At 42.7% G+C, this 22,491-nt stretch overlaps 1 protein-coding gene across 1 annotated transcript in view; it reads right to left on the bottom strand.

Annotated features, from left to right (window-relative positions):
• The window catches only part of LOC144115768 (uncharacterized), a 58,446-nt gene that overhangs the window by 12,386 nt on the left and 23,569 nt on the right, over positions 1 to 22,491 (bottom strand). The window contains exons 2-4 of the mRNA XM_077650273.1: positions 16,326 to 16,440; positions 9,321 to 9,454; positions 6,715 to 6,810 (exon numbers count right to left, since the gene is read on the bottom strand). Coding sequence (XP_077506399.1) covers positions 6,715 to 6,810; positions 9,321 to 9,454; positions 16,326 to 16,430 — 335 coding nt within the window. The 5' untranslated portion in view covers positions 16,431 to 16,440. The remainder of the gene's footprint in view (positions 1 to 6,714; positions 6,811 to 9,320; positions 9,455 to 16,325; positions 16,441 to 22,491) is intronic.

Genomic DNA, 22,491 nt, shown 5'->3' with positions numbered 1-22,491 from the left:
GATAAGGCACAACCAGATGAACTTTTCATGGTGTCGAAGATTTCTGGGCGGGCGTATTTACTGATGCTGCAGTATGTCAAATGTGCCAAAAATAGGAGCTGCATGCTGTCACTGGCTGAAATCGAAACTGATGGTGAAAAAATGGTTAGTAATGAATTAGCCACACTGTGCTCCGGCTTATTTTCATGGCTACTGTACGGATCTATCAAGGTAAAAACACCAACATGCAAAGAATTTGCGCCTAATATCCCCTTAAAGGTACACACAAAGGTGCCGCTAACTGGGAACTTTAAACTGTTCACAAATATGCCACTTGAAGCTGTAGATACTTCTACAAACTTTTCAATGTTTCACGCACCGACCCATACAAGACCACATGCATTAGGAGCAAGCTTCAATGCACAAGGCTCCAATGCACAAACAACAAAAAGCCCCTGACAACCACACAGTTTCGGCGTGCTGGAAGAAGAACTCGGACTTAAAAGAAGGGGACACACATTGGTGTCGAAACCGCAAGACTGCTCCTAAAAAGAGGAAAGAAATCAACAGTGACACGCCAGTCACTGCCCAGAAGCAATGAAGCTCAGAAACTGATCCAGTGCGGCCAGGATATTTTTTGGCCTAGCAACAGGGGTCCTCCTTCTTCTATGCACATGTCAGAAATGCACGGGCTATAATGCATCATGCAATAGGTGAGATTTTTACATGATCGTTTGCCCTGACAGTGGCACTTAGACTCGGCCCCTCTTCAAGAGTCCTTTCTGAAGATCCTCACATCGTACCTGACCAAAACGAGATGGCAGAGCTACCGCTGGAACAGCTGTGAAGGTGATAGGATGAGTACCCTGTGTGTGGCGTCAAGTATGTAAGGAAGAATAAATAAAAAAAATGCATGCTTTCGCGTTGCGATAGTTTAAAGCCGGTGCTAAGCAATCTTCCAGTAATTTTAAATAGATATAAAGACATAAATAACCCTACTAAGAAAGCATTGCGTGAATTATTTCTTCAAAAATAATTCCCGACGTACTATAATTCGCGCCCAAGTACAGCTGCTCCCTTGTATCTTATGTAAATATGTTTTCTGTATTTCCCTATTGTAATTTATTGATGATTTTGTGCTTTCTGGCTGTCCTGTTTTTTGTGAAAACTGTAACCTGACTATGTGTTCGTTTTTTTTGTGTGTGTATGTAAATGTTCTCAACAAAGTCTGCTTCTATGCCTTGTAACGGCTGCCTGGGCCTCGTCAAGCTGTATACCTACAGCTTTTAGTCCAGGCAGCCGCCAGAATTTTCTGGAAAATAAATGGAATTGAATTGAATTGAATTGAGTCGTGTTTTCATTACGTGTGATACATGAAAAACCTCACTTCAGGAATTTTGCATGAGGTCCAAGCCTAGCTACACCAGAACGTGATTGGTCGGTGCACTGAAAAACGGCAGAGATGATAGCAAAGAGGACGCATTCGTACTGTCTTCCGGACGCTTTAAACTTGCCCTCTGGATAATTTGCCCACATACTGTGGTTTTGCCAAGATCCGAAATATGAAAGTCTGCATAGTATTCCATCGCTGGCAAATATTAGAAAATTCTTGAATATTAATTTCTCAAAACGAATATGAACTAGGTAACAAATATAATGAATTCATATTCAAAATTTCGATTCATCGTGCACCTCTAAAATTCATAAAATTTCCAGCTTGAAGTGCACTGGGCACTACGCACAGAATTTAGTGTGTTCTGAACACTGCTGCAGCACTACAGATGATTAGAATGTGTAAGCCGTGAACATATTTGTGAGCACAAAAGCTGCCCTAAACGGATTTGTGAGAGTGCACTTCCCTCACTTCAGCACTTAGATTTTGTTCTTTCCTGAGGGTACGAATTTTGTGATACGAATATCTTTCATGATCCCATGAGATTCACATCATTGAGATCCCATTGTATTACATTATTTACGCCAAGAACATGACAACTAGGTCTTTTGTTGTATTTGGTAATCATAATGTATTGAGCTACCTCCCAAACTTTCTTTTCTTCAACGCCTCCACCATTGTAAAAAAAGCAGCACAGCTAAGTGTGATGAATGAAAGACAGATTTACTATACATTAATAGCCTTTTCATGCACTGGATTATACTACAAAGAAAGAACTATATATCCTGCTATAGCACGTTTCTCGTTCTTCCTGTGGCTACTTTCTCACCATCCACAACATTTTTGCACATTTTCCTGCTTGAGTTAGGCCAACAGCCAGCAAATTTACTTCAACTGCCAGCGAAATGAAACAGTGATCAAAGAGAATTCTCCACTACATTAATGGATGGTATCCTTGTAAACAGCCTTAAAACAAAAAATATGTTTTGTGTGCAAAGGTAAGCAGTACAACATGTACAAGTCAGTGATGGGCACAATTTATTCAACCGTGTACAACACAATTCCCACAAATGTCTTAACAAAACAAAAATAATGAGAAAACCTTAATAAAATTCTGAGAACAGCAAAGCTGTATATATAACAAAATTTAACAAATTTTTTTTTTCTACAATAAGACCTTCAAGAGCGACATATGATACCATGCCATGTATGTATAGCTGACTACTGTCGCTCAAAATCAGGTCTTTCGTAACAAATTTTGTAACAAGGTGGCAAAACCCCCATAAATATGATTAATCACTTTGGTTAGTTCTAGCTAGCAGAGCCCTATGTGATGTAATGCATTACATCATGTCACACATTCCCCTTACAGTACATACAGTCAAACCTCATTACAACGAACACAGATATTACAAATCACTGGCTATATCAAATTGTTCCTAAATATTTTCAGGAAACACATGCATTTCTTACTCTATGTATTGAACGCGGTTTTCCATAAAACAGATATATCGAACTGCCGAGTGCCAATCTGTGGCCGGTTAAATGGCAGGCGACAGGCTTTGCTTCACTACACAAGTGACTGGTGGTGGAGCGGCAAGCGTTCGCGCCATGGTTCACACTTTACCTCACTTTGCCAACAGCGATGCAGAAGATATAGCGGCGAGAAACGCTGGTAGCCAGGCAGTCAGCACTCGTTTGCACCTCTCGTACCCGACGATAGTACCGCAGAACCAGCGACATGCACAGTTGTTGGCTATCCGGAACGCCACCCTAGCTGGCTTTCGATCTGCCGCTGCGTGCTGCGGTGTTGTGCGGAAAAGTCAACTGAACTAGTGCTTGCCGCTAGGTTTTTTGCGGCCTCCGCAACTGCCGCAACCTGCTTCGAAATGGTGCTAAAGCTACGGAAAATGTCTCCAGGAGATGCCGTTTTTTTGCTGACTAAATTTAGCTTCTTCATTGCGAATTTTTTGGCGACATTTTATATTACAATTTCGGGCTATATCGAACTATTTTAGGATTTTTTAAAAACCAGTTCGCTATAACGAGGTTTCACTTTATTAAACCCAACACACATTCCAACAAAAATGACCCCCAGTGTAAAAGCATTACAATTTAAATATTACAAATTTATCAAGTTTTCTTGAACATTAATCTAGGAATATGAAAAGAACTAGTGATTCTAAACCATAAATGTGTTGACAACACAGCACACAGCAGCGCAAAAATAAAAAGAGAGGAGCACACTTAAATTACACAGCTTGAATAACACCACTCAGCTGTATGAATGAATGTACACTTCTGAGTGAATGTGCCCTCCTCGTGAGTGCACTGGTTTTCCCTAAGTATCAGTGTAAAGCACTGAGGAATCTAAGAGGAAGTGAAAGTGTTATGATGACAAGGGACAGATTATGCCACTAGTTGTGGCAGTCAGCTGAACTTGTTTTACGGACATGCACAGAAGATAAACAGAAATGCTGCACTAGACCATTTCACTAACTCATTCATGTGTTGTGCCACAACACTTTTCACACAAAATATACTTTCGATTCAAATGCATGACTTGCAGAAGCCCAGAAGGTTCCCTCAGGTCATGCCATCCTGCAAAAAAGCTACGAGGCTTCACCATAGACCAAAAGCTTGAAATCACCCAGAAATAGCATTAAATACTAGAAAAGACCAATGGAACCTCACTTGAGAACCACTGGCATGGACAGTTTTGGTGCCTACACATGGCCTTCCATCCGTCCATACTAATATAAATTTGGGAAATAAAGAAAGGTAGAGCCCTTGGAACAAAGTACAGCACAATAAGTAAGTACAGTAGTTCAAACAGCAAGTAAAATTTTAAGCTTCCCATCAAAAAGCACCTTTATTCACTTAAAATGCCTCCTAAAAATTTTAGGCCCTGGAAGACAAAGTGAGCATACGCATTTTCTTTGTTAGCTGCACGCAGTGGAAAAGAGTAACACTGTTAGCCTATATCCTAACGCCAGTAATAGGTATTTAATACAGTGAATGCCCATTAATTTGAACTTCATTAATTTGAATTTTCAAGCAACTCAAACTATACGACTTGGTCATTTAATTCTGGAAATTTGAACACGAATCGGTTTTGCCACCAATAATTTGAACAATGCTCTGCTCTTACTGGGAAGTCTGGGTACACAGCCAGCAGGGCTATACACCCGCAAGGCTATGCACCAACAAGCCTACATACCCGCAATGCTATATACCAATAAGCTACAAACCTGCAAGGCTGCCTCTTTGGAGGAGATAAGGAGAAGCTATAAAAACAGCTTGCGAGCATCATGGGAGGTGCATCATGGGAGGCCGGAGAAGGGGGTGGGGTTTTATCTCTGGGTTCAGCGGCAGTGGCAACTATATTACATAGCTGTGTGACCTCCAAGCTTTGCGACTGAGTGCTTGTCAATGGTCTCGAAGTCTTCTGTAGTTTGCTCTGTTAGCTTTTGTTGTTAAAGGCCAGCTCCATAGGATTTTTGAAACGTTAAGTAGACCATCACATTATATCTCTTGGACCTTCCTACCATAGGTGCGATGAATAGTGTTCCAAAATAATACGGAGAACAATTACAAAATTGTAAGAACAAGGAAAAGAAGCCAAAACTGACTTTCGACCAAAGTATGTCACGTTACAGCAACAAATGATGTCTCGGATACTGTGACAAAGCCCCTCACATATGCATTGAATGGCTTAATTCACAACTGTAAGTGATAGCTTTGATCATCACTCTTTGAACAGCACTCTTAAGTACAAGATTTCAAGACACACTTTTTGCACTTGGCACTGCCAATGTACTTTTTTATACTGCCAGCAGCCAATTCTTTGACTGAATTAAATAGAATTTAGCATTTCGAGAGTGAATTAATAAGCTATTCCCTTCATACCAGCATATGACTGCCCACTGGGACCTTTGAGCACAATTCAACTATGACAAAAAAAAAAAAAGGCCAAATTAACAACACCTGAACAACAACCTCACATTACCAGAATCTACCATTACTATAACTACAACACCATACTGCTCAATTGTCATTATCGTCTACCCCTTCTATCTGCTGGCTTCTAAAAATTCCTGAGGCAAGTCAAGGTTAAATTGGAAAAATATTTACCTAAGAGCACTTGAAGTTTATTAAGCTTTGTGAAGTTACTTATGCATTTAGAATGCTATGTACAGTGTTGTTCAAAAGTGCCCAGGCCTCAGGGTCTGCTTTTCAGCGACATATTCTGCCCCTTATGACAGCAATAAAGGAATCAAGTTTCTCACAGCTGAGAATGATACTTCTCCTATCCTCTTTTTTTGGGAGGCTTTGTGGGTGTTGTAACTACCCGAGTATAGTGCTCGAAAGCAGACCATTATGGCCTGGGAACTTTTGACCAACTCTGTACATCCATGTGCATTCATACTTGTGAAGTCTCCCATAATCGTGGGCCTATTAGCATAAAAAACACTCTCAGGACATTTCAGTGACCAACACAGCAACATTCTGCCTTGCATGCGATGAAGGAAAATGTACCGTCCTTGCCAAAAGTAACCAGGCAGCACGGTTTGCTTCTCAGCCAAATAATGGAGCCCGCACAGCATCTCTTAAGACAAAAAAATCTGGAAAGTTGTGAATAAGAGATCTCCTTTATGCAGATTATGAACTTAAGAAGTGCCATAAACGTTCCACTACACAGCTAAGAAACAAACCCCATGGCTTGGTTACTTTTGGCAAAGACATTACATGTCAATTTTTTAAAAAACTCAGTGTCTATGACACTAAAACTGCTAAAAAATGTAAAAAAAAATTAACTACAGCACAATCCTTCTGCAAGTTTATAAAACTGAAAAACACTGCCACGCAGCAAACTCATAAAAGTAAAACTGGAATAGCCCTCCACTCCAGCACAGCTATGCATGTGCATTGGTCTCCTCCAGATAAAACTCTTCAATGTGTTCTACAGCTGCTGATTTCAACGGGAATAGAAACTAGAAGAATAAAATCACCCATGTATGTGTACAGCTCTTCACATAGGACACAACTGAATAGCAGTACATTACTTCTATCTGATGCCTCCTTCAGAATGCTGTTGCTATGACGCTACAATGTCTAGGGTTGAGAGGCACAGCATTGTGGCAGCATTAAATTTGCTGTCAGTTGTTCTTGTAGCTGACAGGTGATTGGCAAAGGAAGAAGGAAGGCACAAATTAATGCAACAAACCTTAAAGCTAACACATAGGCGCAAATGTAGACCTGTGGATGTGAGAGTTCAATTTTCAAGACCTGGGTGCAAAAAAGCAGACGGCCTTAAATATCCTGTGGACAATGGCACCTACTCTCTGTGGACGAGCCAGTGTCTCCCAGTCTCTGTGAACTTGTTTTCAGGGCCGATAACAGCAACACTTGATGTGCAGCCACCTTCACTGGCACATCTAAGTGGGAAGAGAGAGAAATCAAGAATACTGTAGTGTTACAGATGAACCTGTAAACGGTTCTGACAAGAGAAATACAAGCAGAACTACAATACCACCTCCACAACTGTTGAAACCACATATCCCAATAGTGCACCTTCAGCTAATTAACAAAATCATGGAGTTACACAATTTCCCATAATGCCAAAGCAGTAACCACTTGTATCACACATGTTACTGTTGCTACCAGAATTGAAAACATCTAGCAGAGGCTTGTCATGCTTGGACAGTCCTTTTTCACATTGTGCTTGCAATAGCCTGCAATAATTTGTAGAAGCAATATAATGCAATTGCACTCCTCAATGTCTCAAGATTCATCAGCAAAAATCAGAATCATTCTACTGCCATTCGTTATGAAACGCAAAAAGAATGAGTGATAGAAAATGCAGGAAAAAAGTGTTAGCTGAGAAAATCAAAATTAACGTTTACTTTCTTGTTCGCCTCTATCATTGCCTCATTTTTTTATTTTATTTTACTTTGGAATACTGTCAAGCCCTTTTTAGGATTTTTACAGGAGTGGACAAGAACATATGGCATACCAATGCAGTTTCACAGATGAAAGTTTGAGGCTTAACAATAGGATGATACACAGGGAACTCATGTGGCATAGACAAACAGGGACTCAAGTCATAAAACAAGAATGGCACTTGAATATCATCAATACATTGGAAAAGAGCACAGCCGTAAAAAAGAAAAAAAAATCTGATTCATGCCGAAGCAAATGTGAGAGCAGAGCTCTCAGCTAGCTTGATAAATTTGTCCACAGTAGGCTGAACTGTAACTGATGGGTGCAAGTGGTTCCAATCTCTGACTACTTGTGGAAAAAATTAACATTGGAAGGTATTATTGAAACAAAAAGTTCTTCAAGGGTGAGTGCAATGCTTGTGTCAAGTAGCTCTTCAATGGTTAATATGAACAAAGTCTGTAGAGGACATCATTAATGAGTTATTAAGTAATAAATAAAAAAATTTGAGATGATGTAATTTAGCACGGCTGGACAGCGTGTGAAGGCCTGCTGATTATTAAGGTTGCGTGGGTGAATGTGCATGACAATAGCAGTTGAAGATAAACTGCACGGCTTTGCACCATTTTGAGCGCTCTAACGTTATCTTTTGGTGTAAGGGAACCAGGATACGTTCCCGTATTCCAAGACTGGTTGTACAAGCGTGTATGTTCACGTATTCCAAGACTGGTCGTATAAGTGTGACATAAGCTAGAAGTTTCGTATCACTCATGGAATGTCGCAGGGCCCTTTTAAGGAAGAAAAAGTGCCTCTGATTCTCGTCAGAGAAATGCACCATTGCGACCAGTGAAAGCTCTGATCTCTCCTTTTCACTGTGATAAATAATGGTACAAAGATGGCAGCAATCTGTCAAGAAAACCGCTTTCATGCCGTGTGTGCGACCTATCACGGAATATGCCTGTGTTGTATGGGCCCTGCACAGCAATCGTTGATTGACAAGCTAGAGAGAATCCACAACAGGGCAGCAAGGTTTGTCTTGGGAAGGTACGGGCGAAGAGATAGTTGTACGGAAATGAAAAATTATTTGCAATGGGAATCCCTTGCTTCTCGTAGCGGGAAGTTAAAGCTAAAATTATTCTACTCAATATTTCACAATAGAACCGGCATAAATCGGGAAATTTATTTTAAACAGCCCTTTTACGTTTCAAAATGACATGATCATTCTTGCAAAATTCGAGAGTACCATGCCAGGTCAAACTTGCTTGCCAATTCATTTTTTGTCAAGAGTGTGCAACAGTGGAATCACTTATCGGAAGTGCAAGTGTGCTCTGCTAATGAAGATGTCTTTTTTGCAAATTTGTAACCCCCCTGCTGTAACGCCTTCGGGAAATGCGGGGTAATTACTGAATAAAGAATAAAGAAAGCCTCAGAATCCACGATGCACTAGGGACCTGGAGGCGACCAGAAATGTGATTCGCTCACAATTTTCAACAAGCATGCATAAAGAAAACATTTTTTTCTCACTTCTACGCATTGCTACGAGACAAATGAAGACCTGAGGGACTCGCAAAAAAAATTTGAAAAATTGAAAATTATGACAAATTTGGACATTTTATTAACCACATCCCCCTTTAAGGTACTCAAGGAGCCCAAAAAGCCCTCCAAGGAGCCCCTGGATTCCACAGAACCCAGTATGAGAACCCCTGAGTTAAAGCAAGCAACAGCCCCGCAAGAGAAAGATTTTGAGTTGTAACTATCACATCAGAGTTATTCTCACAAACTGAGACACTTTCTTAGAGAGAGATTGATTTAAGTACTAATGTGAATACCTTGTACACACCTTGCCATTTCTTACACAGAACAATAAAAATGTGCATTCTCTGGACCGTTGCAAACACATGTAGAGTGCTCATGCTACCACCAGTTCCACATGCATACAACAATCCTCTGAGCAATATGACAATGAGTTCCCAGAAAGTTCTCTAGCTTCTAGTTGCTCATCACGCACCTCTTGACTGCTGCAATGACATCATCTTTGGTGCTTGAAAATAATCGCTGTCGGTGCTCTTGCTTCATCTCATCAGTGATTCCATGCAGAAATGCTGCAGCTCCACAGTCACCCGGGGTGATGGGCTTGTCAACCTGGATTCACCAGGATGATGACACCACTTAAACACAGCCCAAAGTGACACAATGAAATTCCATCCACACAGCAGTTATACCTCTGTCACCATCACAGAAAGATTTAGTAATGATTTCCTCAACAGCTGCATAAACCCATTACCCTTTACGACAGCTGCATAAACCCATTAGTCATAACTGCAATGTTTAAAGTAGGCAAGCCAATTGAAGGCACCTGAAGGTGTTCCAAAGTTCAACTGTGCTACATGCAAGCTGAATAAGGACTGCACAATTACCATGCATTAGGACACAGACAATATGTGGCATATCAAAAGAGTAAGACTCCAGAAAGCATTGCCACTTTATCAGCTTGTGTGGACACAGAAAACACCAAAGACATCCAGCACTAAATGGTACACCGCACACCCTTTTTTACTTTGGTTTTATGGTTTTATAAGGTTCAACATCCCAAAACAAATCAGGCTATGAGGGACGTCGCAGTGGAGGGCTTAATTTCGGCTACCTGGTGTTCTTTAATGTGCACTGACATCGCACAGTAAACGGGTCTCTAGCATTTCGCCTCCATCAAAATGCAGCTGCCAAGACCAGGACTGAACCCGCATCTTTCGCGTCAGCTGTGGAGCACAATAACCAGTGAGCCACCACGGCGGCAACCCTCTTTTACCGGTGCGAAAGGAAATCAAGATGGCAATTTGGGTGAGTTGATGCAGCGTGATCTGAAACTTATGGCACAACACAAGACTCACAATCATTAAATTTTAATTGTTTATTATGAAGGGAAAAACTGAATACTATACAGGCAACCCATAGCCAAACAAAGCGCATTCATGAAGAAGTCAAATTTCAATTATATCGCGCATACTGCAGCTCCTTGTGAGTGAGAGCGAATGACAGCTTTGATGCACATGGGCAACCTGAACTGTTGACGTTGTCTGCCTTGATCCTCTCATGTGTAGCTGGCCACTGTTCTTTACGACAACAGTGCACTTCCAAAATTGTATTAGACCACAACCACACACCATCCAGTGTAAATCAAGAAACCCTCCGCTCTGTTTCTTCAGACTGTAACAATACTTCCGAACGTAATCGTTCAGGTGCCTCCCAGTTTCGGCATCTCCGTCAGATGCCACGTGGTGGCGATGGAAGCAGGGCAGGAAGAAGAGAGCTGAACCGCAGTGGTGGCCTAGTGAACTGAGCCTCCGCCTCACATGCAGGAGGTGCGGGGTAAGATCCCCAGAGCCGCCGGGTACCCCCTGATGATGCAATGGGTACAAGCTTTATCCTGACCTGGTGGTCGAATTAACTGGGGTGAAATGTTTGGAAAATGGGTCTTTGACACCACCTTGAGTAGATAGGAAAACACATTGTGTCATGGCGCTCTTTGGCCGAAGCTGCCCTTGCGCCAAAGAAAAAAATCTGCATCATAATCAAGAAGACAACTGAAAGCTTTCAAAGGAAACTGTTTACAGGGCGAACCTGTGCCTTCAAATGAACTAAGCTCGACGGTGGTGACAGCAGCATGACCAGTGGTTGTCAATGAAAAGAATCATCCCTGCTCTCGGCTGCGCTCAGTTAAAAGGTGACAGAGATTTTGAAACGAGGTGCCTACAACATCTGCAACAACCTTGAACACTGCAGAAAAAGCTGCGCTCGGCTACAATAATTCCAGAGAAATCTGGCCACCTCTCCAGTGAACAACAAAATGATAACATCGTATGCCAGCACTTCTGACACAGAAGATGAAGAAACAAACATTACAAAGGTTAATGGCACTATGTATTTTCGTTCACAGGTCAGTTGAATGTCACAGGCAAATGCTAGAATTGTTTTTCCTGCACCCAATAATCTATAGAGTGTGTGCAGAATGATCAAGCCGAGCCCCAACAACAAGCTTGGATATACAATAAAACACAAGAGAACATTTGTTGAATATGCAGAATCAGCCTCCTACAGTAGTTAATTGACCTGTGAATGAAAACACAAGGGCCACAGTGAAAGATGCTTGAAAGAATGCCTTTGGGAGTACTGTTACAATGTAAACAAACAGGGTGGCCATTTTTTTTATTTACACTGTGGAACTCCACGTACGCTACAGTAAAACTTCATTAATTTGTTAATTTAGAAATTCCAAATCCCACAGAGAACACTCATGTAATTTGGATGCTCATTAATTTGGACACTGCAGGGCTTGCACTGGTTAATTTGGACAAGCTCCAGAGGGGCACCGTGTCGAGGTATGACCAGCTCAGCTAGCAATCGTCCAAATATCTATCCTCAGGCCTTGTTCCCCGTGCACCTCAGATGCGTGAGAAGGCCAGTACATATAGGCCGAGAAATAGTGCAGCCATGCAGTTTCATTTTTGGTGTTTCGTGGCGACTCTCAGCCGTGCACCAGCCAGCCAGGCAGCAAAGCTCAGCTGCACATTGTTAACATGGAGGCTCTGTGGCCATTTAGAAGGCGGGTTAACTTGTTGCTGGTCTTTTATATTCATTTTTCAAAGCATCACACCAGTCCAGAGCAGATTCGCGCTCTCCTCGCTTCTGTCTGAGCGATTGTTCCGTTCCTCCAGTGTGCCAAAAGTGTAGGCTCGTCGCATGCTGTTTGCTGTTCGCGCAGTAAAACCTCCTCACGTGCAACGCCATGGCTCATGAGGAGGCTGCACCACTACTCGATCGCATCATACGGAGCAGTTCTGCTGCTGACGCTTCCGATAGTGTGTACATGCATTAAGGCATTTGACGGGACTGCAACAAATCATTCATGCCGCATAGTTTTCATTTCAAAAGCAGACAATCCTTGCCCAGTTTTCACCAAACAAATTAATTATCATGCTAGCAGTTTTTGGCAGCTTTTTTGAAGCCATTCTACGATTCGACCTTAAGATAATTCGGGCTTTTTTTCCACTCCCTTGAAGTCTAAATTAATGAAGTTTTACTGTATTTCTAGTCAGAGGGTACCTATATATTATGCTCGTTTCTTTATATTAAACAGTTGGAAGTTAGTAATTAGGTGCTTCTTGTCCTTCTCATGTCCACCTCTTGTACTGTGCTGTATGTTTGTTAATAATAATAATAAAAAAATCGGCGCACATTTGGAAGCCGGAGCAGCAAGAAAGGGATCTCGGCCGTGCGCGCCGCAGACGACTCAAGAGCCTTGGAGAAAATTTTACTCATTGCCAACAGAAAGCACGTAACCTTGAGCGTACATCGAGATGCCCTCTCCACTTTGCTCACGCGTAGCAGCGCCAGGTAAAAAAAAACATGACTCGAGCTTTCTGGAAACCTCTCTCGAGGGCATGACTAATGACGACTGAAGCCTCGGCGGGAGGGTGAGAGAGCGATTGTATTGTGGATGCTATGTGTGGGTGCGAGCCTGCCTTGGTGTTAAGCGACAAACATGACTCCCACATGACTCCTGGGTCAACGCCTCTGACACCCAGCCACAGACCAGCGAGGGAGCGTGTGCCAGTCTTGGGGATGGCTACTTGGTGATCCTCCAGTCATCAGACTGACGCAGAGCCCAGTGAACAATTTGTGTTTATGTGTTCGCCTCTCACTTGTTTCAGTGCACTGTTGTGGCAACATCTCTCTTGCACTGTAGCCTCTGTTACATGTTACTTTGCATGTGTTTTTACGAGTAATTAGAATTTCCTCTGTACCTTCTCTTTTCAATATAAAGTTTGTTTTATTTGTGAACCTGACTCCGACCCATTCTCTGGCTTGTGACAGGCGGACGCAGGGTACTAAACGACCACCACCCCCCTTTGTCACTTGGTGGCTGGTTTCTGGCTGAGCTTGCCAAACTGAGTCGAGAGTATCTATGGAGAGAAGAAACCACTATCCGCACACATCTTAGGGTGTCTATGAGCACAAGCAACAAGTGCGCATTGGTGACAATGTTCCAAAATTGTAAAGGGAACATAAAAGTGAATGGTGAATGCTTTCAGGTCACTACACATATGCAGAGGTAAGCTTTAGCTTAGCCTGATAACAGGTTCCAGCACTGAGCCTTAACAGAAAGTTATGAACCCATGCTCAAGCTTTGCAAGGAACATCCACCGGACCTCCAGAGCCACAGCCAGCCACCATATACGGTGCTGCTGTTGCATGGATGGGACAGACCCTGAAAACAGGTGAAGTGTATGGACATGCACATATAGAAAACAGCAGCACAGCAAAGCCCTATGACCTGCAAGCTACTCTGGTGACTGAAGTAAGAGCAGTGGCCTCAAGGTATACTTCCAGGGCACTGTAAATAACTTGAGTCTAGGGGTGCATCAATATTCGGAAATTTCGAATGCCGAATCAAATAGCCTCGTATTTGCTTATTAGAATAAATCAAATAGTGTATGTTCAAAATTATTAGAACTGAATCGAATATGCCCTCAAGTTTTTGAATACTTGTCAAATAATTGGCGCGAAGTCCGAATAAGTCCTGCCATATTTTTCTTCCATGACTATTCAAAAAAAAGGGACCATACACACCACGTTAACATGCTGCCGTGATCGGTATGTGTGGGATGGAGCGTTCAGTGCCATGGTGAGGTCCATTCGTGTGGCGGTGTTTGTAATCCTCATACATGGCCTCAGAGACTGGACGACACAGCAAGGCCCAGGCAGGTTTAGCAAGCCCAGCCTTTATGCCTAACCTTGGAGGCCATGCCTCATACTCAAGTTCTCACCCGTCTCATGCACTAAGACCTGGCACTATTTTATTATCTTCTATTATCAACAGCAAAAGGTACTTTTCCATCAGCATAACGCGACAATGATAAAGTTAATAAGCTGACTTCGTGTTGCGACTCCCCAAATCAAGATCAGTATTGCGTCTTTTAACAAATACAGCTATAACTGCGAAAGCAGCGCTTCACTGTTCTTTAAAACTGCTCACTGATTATTCGCACAAGCAGTAAATATTCGTCAAAACATTTTATTCGTATCTGATTCAGCTCTCTCACTATACAATTTGTATTCGATTTGGTTTTCAGCTAAACTAGTCACATTTGATGCCGTAGCAAAGCTACACTAGAGACTTTTAGTATAACATACGCAGACATACACAAAGGGATAGCGAGCGCTATAAAATAGCATCCTTCGTATTGCGCACGTGCCAAACGCTATTCCAAATAGAGGTTTAACGTACGTGCGTGTTACGTACCCTGTTTTTTTTTAATTTAGCATGCATGCTCTTGCTTACACTAGGAAAAATGGCGTTGTCAAGATGGCGGTGCCCACGTCATCCACTTTGGAGAGAATTCGTCAATGTTATTGGGTTTTTAGGCATATTCATTGCCCTCAAATGGGACACGTGATATTCGCTTTGCCTCCCCTCGGCAACAGCATAACGAATGAGGAATAAACTTGCCCACTTTTTGATTCTGTGTAACGAATGTGCAGTTCTTAACCGTAACAAGACACCACCGACTGCGGATTGCCTTGATCTGGATTTTTACGCCAAGGTAGCCTTGCCAAATGCAGTCATTTCGGCAGTAGGCAGAAGGGCCCAAAAGAACTCAACATGACATTATCAAAAACCTAGCTCGGTTCAGATACCCATAAGAAATTGGGCCCTGACTAGACTTAACTGGCCATGGAACTGGCTATCTACACGATACGACTTGGATAACTTTGACTAAATGTGAAAAATGTGTCACAAAATATTTTCACATTTTAACACTGGATGACGCCACTGCGTCCTGCGTTATCATTGCATTCAGGTTGGCATACGATAAACTAAATGTGCTTATGCGATTTCCACTGAAACCTCCCGCTAAATGGTTGCGTCTAGCATACGTAAGCGCTCATACGCTATTTTAAAACTCTCTAGAATTCGTATTCAATTCGTTTTGTAAAAGTACTATTCGCACACACCTACTTGAGTCATTGTTCACATGCTTCTGGCTCTGCTACCACTGATGTTTTGCATTTTCAACGGCAGATAAGACTCATTTCCCAGTGCCACAAAGAAAGCAGCTATTGATTTTAAGCACCCAGGATTGCCTAAACAAGCACAGAAGAAAAGCATGCACTTAATGGATGGAATGTGCAAACTTATACAATTAAATATTCAGACAAAAATTCATAAGGACAAAAAAAAAAGGGTGTTCACTACTACATAGCGGCCAGACAGCTGCTATGGCAGCCAGAGTATACAATAGGTGTATCTGTGTGGCTTAGGTTCCTGATGCAAATACCATATTTACTCACGTAATTTCCGCCCACTCGTAATTTGCGCACCCCTAATTTATTACGCGGATTTATAGAAATGAACTTCTCACTCGTATATTTTGCGCTCCCTCCTGTGCAAGCAGACTAGAATGCACACGGGTGTGCACGAGGCAGGCTTCAGAAGATTGTCATCACGTGTGGCTGCGAAAGGCGAGTTAGTGGTTTCAAAGAAAGTCAGCACTTCGTTTGTAAACTGCTTCCAGTAAAGAAAAGTCAACTGCATGCCATTTAACCTGCCCCCTTGCGCCAGCAGTCGCTTTCTGGCAACCTCCTTTCGGGAACCTCCGGAGCGTGCGTCGCACTAGAAACCGAAACTGCCAAGCCACTGGCTGTTCTGTTCGCTGCTACTCAGCCACACGTGCAGTCCTACCATCACTTTCTAGGACGTGTTCACTAAATCTCCACGTAATTTGCGAACCACCACCTTTCTGAAGCTTGAATTTTAAGAAAAAAAAGTGTACAAATTACCCTGGTAAATACGGTATACTTGGTCACCACTTTCTCGATACTTAACAGCTAGGGCTGACATTTACACTGATGAAAGAATCTACAAAGAGGAATGAGTGCAAACGAGACGGAATTCAGTAAATCTCAAGCAGATTAAGTACATAGTAAGCACCACAACACTACTCTTTCCACTCACCCTTGCAAAGCAGGCTAGCTTGGCTTCTTCAAGGTCCTCTTCAGTGAATTCTCCTCTTGTGAGCCATGCCACAGAGTCACAAAACACATCCAATGTTTTCTCCATGTTAGGATCCCTTCAGAAGAGGAGAGAAAAAATTGGAGGGGACACTTAAGCTCCGCCTTAAGGGTATGACGCGACAGCGTAATGGGTTACTTCCTATATATGCAGAAGGTCATCCTCTACTTTACATTCCTCGATCCCTGGGAGTCCTCATACCCTTGCTGGCGCAGTGGTGTGCGATTAACTCTTTTGTTACCATGCCACTATGCATCAATTACTGGTGGTCGACGAATTCGAAGCATGATTTCAGCGCTGCCAGGGTCGTTGAGGACTTTTCGCACTATCTAGTTTGTTTTTTAGACACTATACTGTGAGTTTCTTGAGTAGTTTGTATTTTTCTCGGAAGGCGGTGATTTTTTAAACACCTTTGAAGTTGAGATTCAGCTACCATAGCATGCTAAAGTGCTTTGCGGAGAAGCCAACCAGCACAAGTTTGCCACTCGGTTTTTTTACGGCCTCTGCAATTGCCACGAGTGGCTTCGAAACAAACGTAAAACTATGGAAAAGTGTCTCTCAGTTGCTGCTCCTTGGCTGACCAAATTTTTCTTCTTAAGCAATAGTTTTTAGAGAAATTTTATAACACAAATTTTGGCTACGTGAAATGTGTGGCTATTTTGGTTATGTGAAATCTCGTGGAGGCATGATGCTGGTTGTAAGTAAACTAAAAATGTTGAAAAGTACATTTATCAAGCTATAGTTTGATATATTACATTATTTTTCTCACTGCAGAAAATTTCTATCAAACACACTTTGGAAATGGTGTGTTTTTATTGTAGTATCAGAAAGACATTTCTAGCCGGAACATTTTTTGTGATACAAACTTAAACATTTGGTGGCTAGTTAATAATAAACTGGAAACGTTTGCAAGTTCCAGAAAGTTTTTAATACTTTTTCTCCAAGACATATTGTCTTGCCAATAACCTTTCCTAGATTTTCAACTTTTTTTGTGTGTTTGCCCATTTTTTTCACAGTATTCACACAAAGTATTTGTGTTGAAATAAATGTCTTCTGAAGCACATTCTACTTCCATCATGTTCGTGTAAGTTTCCCTTTTTTACGCTCTCCTCCGCCCTGCCTCAAGCCCAGACCTAAAGTCACGATGACTTACAACCCCACTGATCTGAGACTGCCGCCAAAGACCAGAGACCCAACTGACCCACCTGCCCACACGAGAACACAGCACCCCAGCCCCTGCCATTAGGTGAGTCCACAGGCCTCGGCATTGGCTTCCGGCGACCAGTGGCTCCTCTGTCTTCGTGGATCTGACTTCACCCGCTCATCATCTTCTCATCTCTTTCATCGTGATGGAAAGCCCTTCATCTCTTCATCTCCCTTCATCTCTTCTCTGTTCATCCCTTTTGCCACGCCCATTGTCGCGTCCTGCATTTCATCGTCATTGCCATTCTTCTAGTTTGCGCGATCAGGATGATCGTTGCGTGGCCCCCGATCACGTGACGGACTTGAAGACGACGAATTGGGCAGTGGAGCGGGCAGGAGCGCTCGTGCTAAGCCCACAGCTATTAAATCATATCATCACCATCTGTCATCACACCCAGTTCTTCGGCTTGGTGCCATGTAACAATATTACAGAAAGCTTTTTGCTTCAACACAAGAATACAGTTTAAGAATGAAACCATCGTGGTGTTTGTCTTAGAACTTTGGCAAAAGATAGAACACAGCGACTTCAAAACACTACATGTAGACTAGACAAGTGCTTGTCTCATCGCTTGTCCGTGTCTTTCGTGCTATTTTATACCAAGATGACGTACCAACTGACTCAACTTTCTGTTTTACTTCAGAACAGGTCTCAACTGTACGCTGACAGACCACTCTGTGAGTGAGATTTATAACAGAGCCATATGGTCACAACAGTTGGTGGTGAAAAAAGCCCACTCTAGAAATAGCTCTTGTGTTTGTAAGAACAGTGGAGGTGGTGGAACACAGCACGAGTGAGCTACAAAAAAGCCATATTGACAAATCTACTTCTGCCCTTCAAGTGGGTATGGCAAACCATGTTAAGCACCACAATAAAAGGCACATAAAAACGGCCAAGTGGAAAGAAAGTGCAAGGACTGAAGCCAAGGAGCAAAAGCAGGCCCTGGGCATCAGGACAAAGCCAAGGCCCTAAATTCACTGTGGCTCTCGAGATCACGGATCGTCTAACTGCAAGCATATCAACACAAGGTGTTTTAAGTGTGGTAAAGTAGGTCACCTGACATGTTGCTGTCTGCCTAGTGCAGGCAAGGTAAAGAAGCAGTCCACAACTAAAGTCGCACTGTGCAGTCGACCAGCAGGCTACCTAAGCACTACAGTAAAGGATCATTATCGAATTTCAAGGGACCGAAAAAATGCTCAAATTATGCAATGTTGGAATTATAGACAAACCTTGAAAAAACTGACAAGAACTGCTTGCATCAACGCAAATTTATTTATTGAAAGATTGGGCAACGGTTGCCTGCTTTTCAGATAAGAACAAAGCAACACTGAATATTTTTCACATTTCCTTCAATGTCTTATTGCATGCACACTGTTGAGAGCGTCAAAGCAGAACTGCTTCAAAATGGTAACGGCCTCTCCAGTATCTTTGAAGGAGCGACGTGGCAGCAGTGGAGCCCCCAAGAGGCGGTGGCGCTTGTGCGCCAGCAGTGCTAATTGTCCAGATTTATGAATTAACTATAGATGAATTACGATAGGGGTGTGCAAATAGTAGTTTTTTGGCTTGAAACGAATTTGAAGCAAATAGTAAATTTCTTCGAAGAATTTTGAAGTGAATATTTGGAATACTTCTGGAATGCAAAAAAAAAGTTGTACAGCACAATAACCATTTTCAAAATCACGTATTGTTCTAACACACAAAGCCATTTTATGAAATAATGAGAAAGTGCATTGAAGCTTTGTCAAACTCACTGAAGCTGTGTCAACTTCCTGCAAAAATTGCTATCAGAAAATGGGGGAGTCGACTAGCATGCGGTGCCGACATATTTGTGGGATATGAGACCTATCTTTGGGCCCTCCAACTGCTGCTCTTAACAGCAATTGCGTAATTGCACACCTGTTGCTTTTAAGCGGTGACTCCATGAACACCTTCTAGGAGTATGCACCGTGCGCCCCAAAGCCACCCTGTGTCAGGCGTCGGAAAGAGACACCCATCTCCACGTGCCTCGTTCTAGCTCCCCTCTGTACCCACGCCATCATGCTTAATTAGCAAATTTCACACAAAGAGCGGCAGAGGCAGCTGCAGTCAGCTCAGACTCGTCCTGCGGAAGCGCGGATGTGCAGATATCTGGCAGGTACAGGTCTAAGCGCCACAATTGCACCTGCCCGTGTCTGCTGCCACTCACATGCACATATTGGCTTGGGTGCACAAGCATGCGGCGTGGACACCTAGCAAGTCAGGGCTTTGGCTGGGCGCGTTCCACAGTGCCATCCCGGAGTGCACTGAATTGAAACCACATGAAGCAAGCACTCCAGAAACGTTATCTGCTCAAGACGAATAATTTGAGATTTCAAACACCAAACACTCAGATTAAATTGAATACCGAATACTTTACTATTCGGCAAAATATTTAAAATTACCGAATATCTGCTCACTCCAAATTAACGACCTCTTACTGCACTTGTATTCTCTGCACACATAGTCACCCCCAGTAGCCTTCACAGTTAATGGAGTGCCTTTAGAGATGGAGCTAGATTCAGGATCTCCTGTCTTGCTCATCTACAATGACACCTTCAACCAATACATGGGTACCTACCAAGGCTAATCAAGAGAGACATCACGCTCAAATCCAAATACGAATTAGGAACTATGCCAGCACAGGAAACTGTTGCTGCTGATGTGCACCTCGGCAAGACTACAAGTCAGTAGGCACTCTTGGCAGTTGCCTGAAAAAGACCTAAAGTAGGCTCACGACAATTCAAACTCTGACAATTCTAACTTTTCGTTATTCAAAAAAATTTCAAAATATTGGTTGGCTGGCTATATTTTCAATGCATTTTAAAGTTGCTCAATTAGTGCCGGGGATTCTCATAAATTAATTGAATTCAAACTTTTTGGCTTGCTCCAGCACTCTTGGCACACAAAAGAGCAACGGCTGAGGTTATATACACGAGTTCTGCGGCGCTGCAAAAGTTCTAAATTCGACCCCCTCCACTCCGATAACTCAGATGCGGTCCGCACGGAGGCCATGTCGATTGGAGTCGACAGTCACAGCATAATATCATTTTCCAAGCTTCGCTACCAGTCCACAATGACATTGGCTATCGGTTGCACCACAAGCAGCCAAGACCAGCTGCGCACTTGTTCAAATGCTGACTGAAGTACGTTGGTATTTTTTTTTTTGTTTTTAGGTGCCACGCTGTTTTGGCGCAAATGCAAATGGATGTTCAGCTCTCTTCCCTCCACATGGTCAACACGAGCTGCTTGCTGTGTGGAGGTTCTACCGCTACTGCGCCACACCTGCGAAGGAGGCTGCAGAAGGCTTTACTATTTTGAACCATCTCTGCTTTGATTTCATGACAGTGGGCATGCAGTACACCATGACGAAATTGCGAAAAACCATCACTGCCCCAGAGTTTTCAGTAAAAAGCAGACGACCATTGCTTATCTTTTCATCAGTTAAGTTCGCTGCATTGTAAAACTGCTCTGTGAAAGTTTTTTTTGTAGCCATTCGATTATCAAAACTTCAGATAATTCAAACCTTTTTTTTTTGGTTCCTTGAGGTCCCAATTAATGTGGTTTTACTCTATTGGGAAACCAATGCATTATTGGTAACTTTTTTTCAATTATACAACCAGTCAGAAACTGTTGACTGAATAAAGACACCAGAGCCTTTCACCCATATTTTATGTCATGCCAAAGCATTAAGCTACGTTTGCACAGTGAAATAGTTGCAAAGCACTATTTGTATGAATACATGTCCATAAAGCAAACCACACTTAGTCTTGGTCCACATTACGGAGCACTTCTGACAATTCAAACTTCTGATAATTCAAACAAAAATCTCTGGTTCCTTGAAGCTTGAATTAATGAGAGTCTACTGTAGTTTCGTAGGCAGACAAAGGCTGATCACATCTGATTTGCTATAATGTGAAGTAAACTCAGCATAAGTGGAGGAATGCGGCATCAAAGGCAGAGTTCTGGAAATGCTCCAGGAGTTTGAAGACTTTTCACATCGGGTTGTGGTACACTGAAAGAACAACAGGACAAGCCAAGAGTCGACCGGATGAATGACCACAGTTTTTCATACCCCAGTGGAGACAAGGTGGAGCAAGAATTTAAGCATCTGGAACAAGGAGGCTCTGTCACGGCAGCGGGCCATGCTAAATCGGCATCCCTGATAGTGCTACGATGATGATGATTATGGATTTTTATGGAGCAAGGGCGTCTATGGCCAAAGAGCGCCATGGCACAAGGTATTTTTCGATTACTCAAGGTGGGGTCAAAGAACCACTTTGCAAGCATTTCACCCCTTACTAGCCGAGCACCAGGGCAAGGGAATGCTTGTACCCATTGTATGACCGGTGGGTACCCGGCGGCACTGGGGATCGAAGCCTGAACCTCCCGCATGCGAGGCGGATGCTCAACCACTCGGCCACCACTGCGGTCCCTGATAGTGCTAGCACTGAAAGCAGACGGCAAGGGTGTCAATTTGAGGTGATTAAAGCCTGGTCTGAATCCAGCAGTCATGACAACACAGCAGTCATGACAATACCCATTCCAGCAGTCATGACAATACCAGCAGTCATGACAAAACCCATTCCCTACAAGGGGAAACATTTTTGCATCCTTGCAAAGCCAAGTCAAGTTCTCCATGTTAAACTACTGTAAGAAAGTCCCACACTTGCTCAAGATATGAAGGTATTGTGTTGTGTTGGGTTTTATGGCACATAGGCATCTAAGGCCATCATGCGCCAAGCTCAAGGTATAGAAATGGTTTTCTGTAGAATGTTAGGAATATAAAAAATCGTCGATGGTGCAGACGGCCTAAAAATATTGAACTGCCTGGTAAAACACAGGGAAGAAGAAATCTGGAAATAGCTAATGGTAAAAGCCCCAGATAAGGTA

Source organism: Amblyomma americanum, chromosome 1 (assembly GCF_052857255.1).
Source record: "Amblyomma americanum isolate KBUSLIRL-KWMA chromosome 1, ASM5285725v1, whole genome shotgun sequence".
NCBI lineage: Eukaryota > Metazoa > Arthropoda > Arachnida > Ixodida > Ixodidae > Amblyomma > Amblyomma americanum.
Note: the sequence above shows the minus strand (reverse complement) of the source record. Positions and strands in the feature narration are given on the sequence as shown.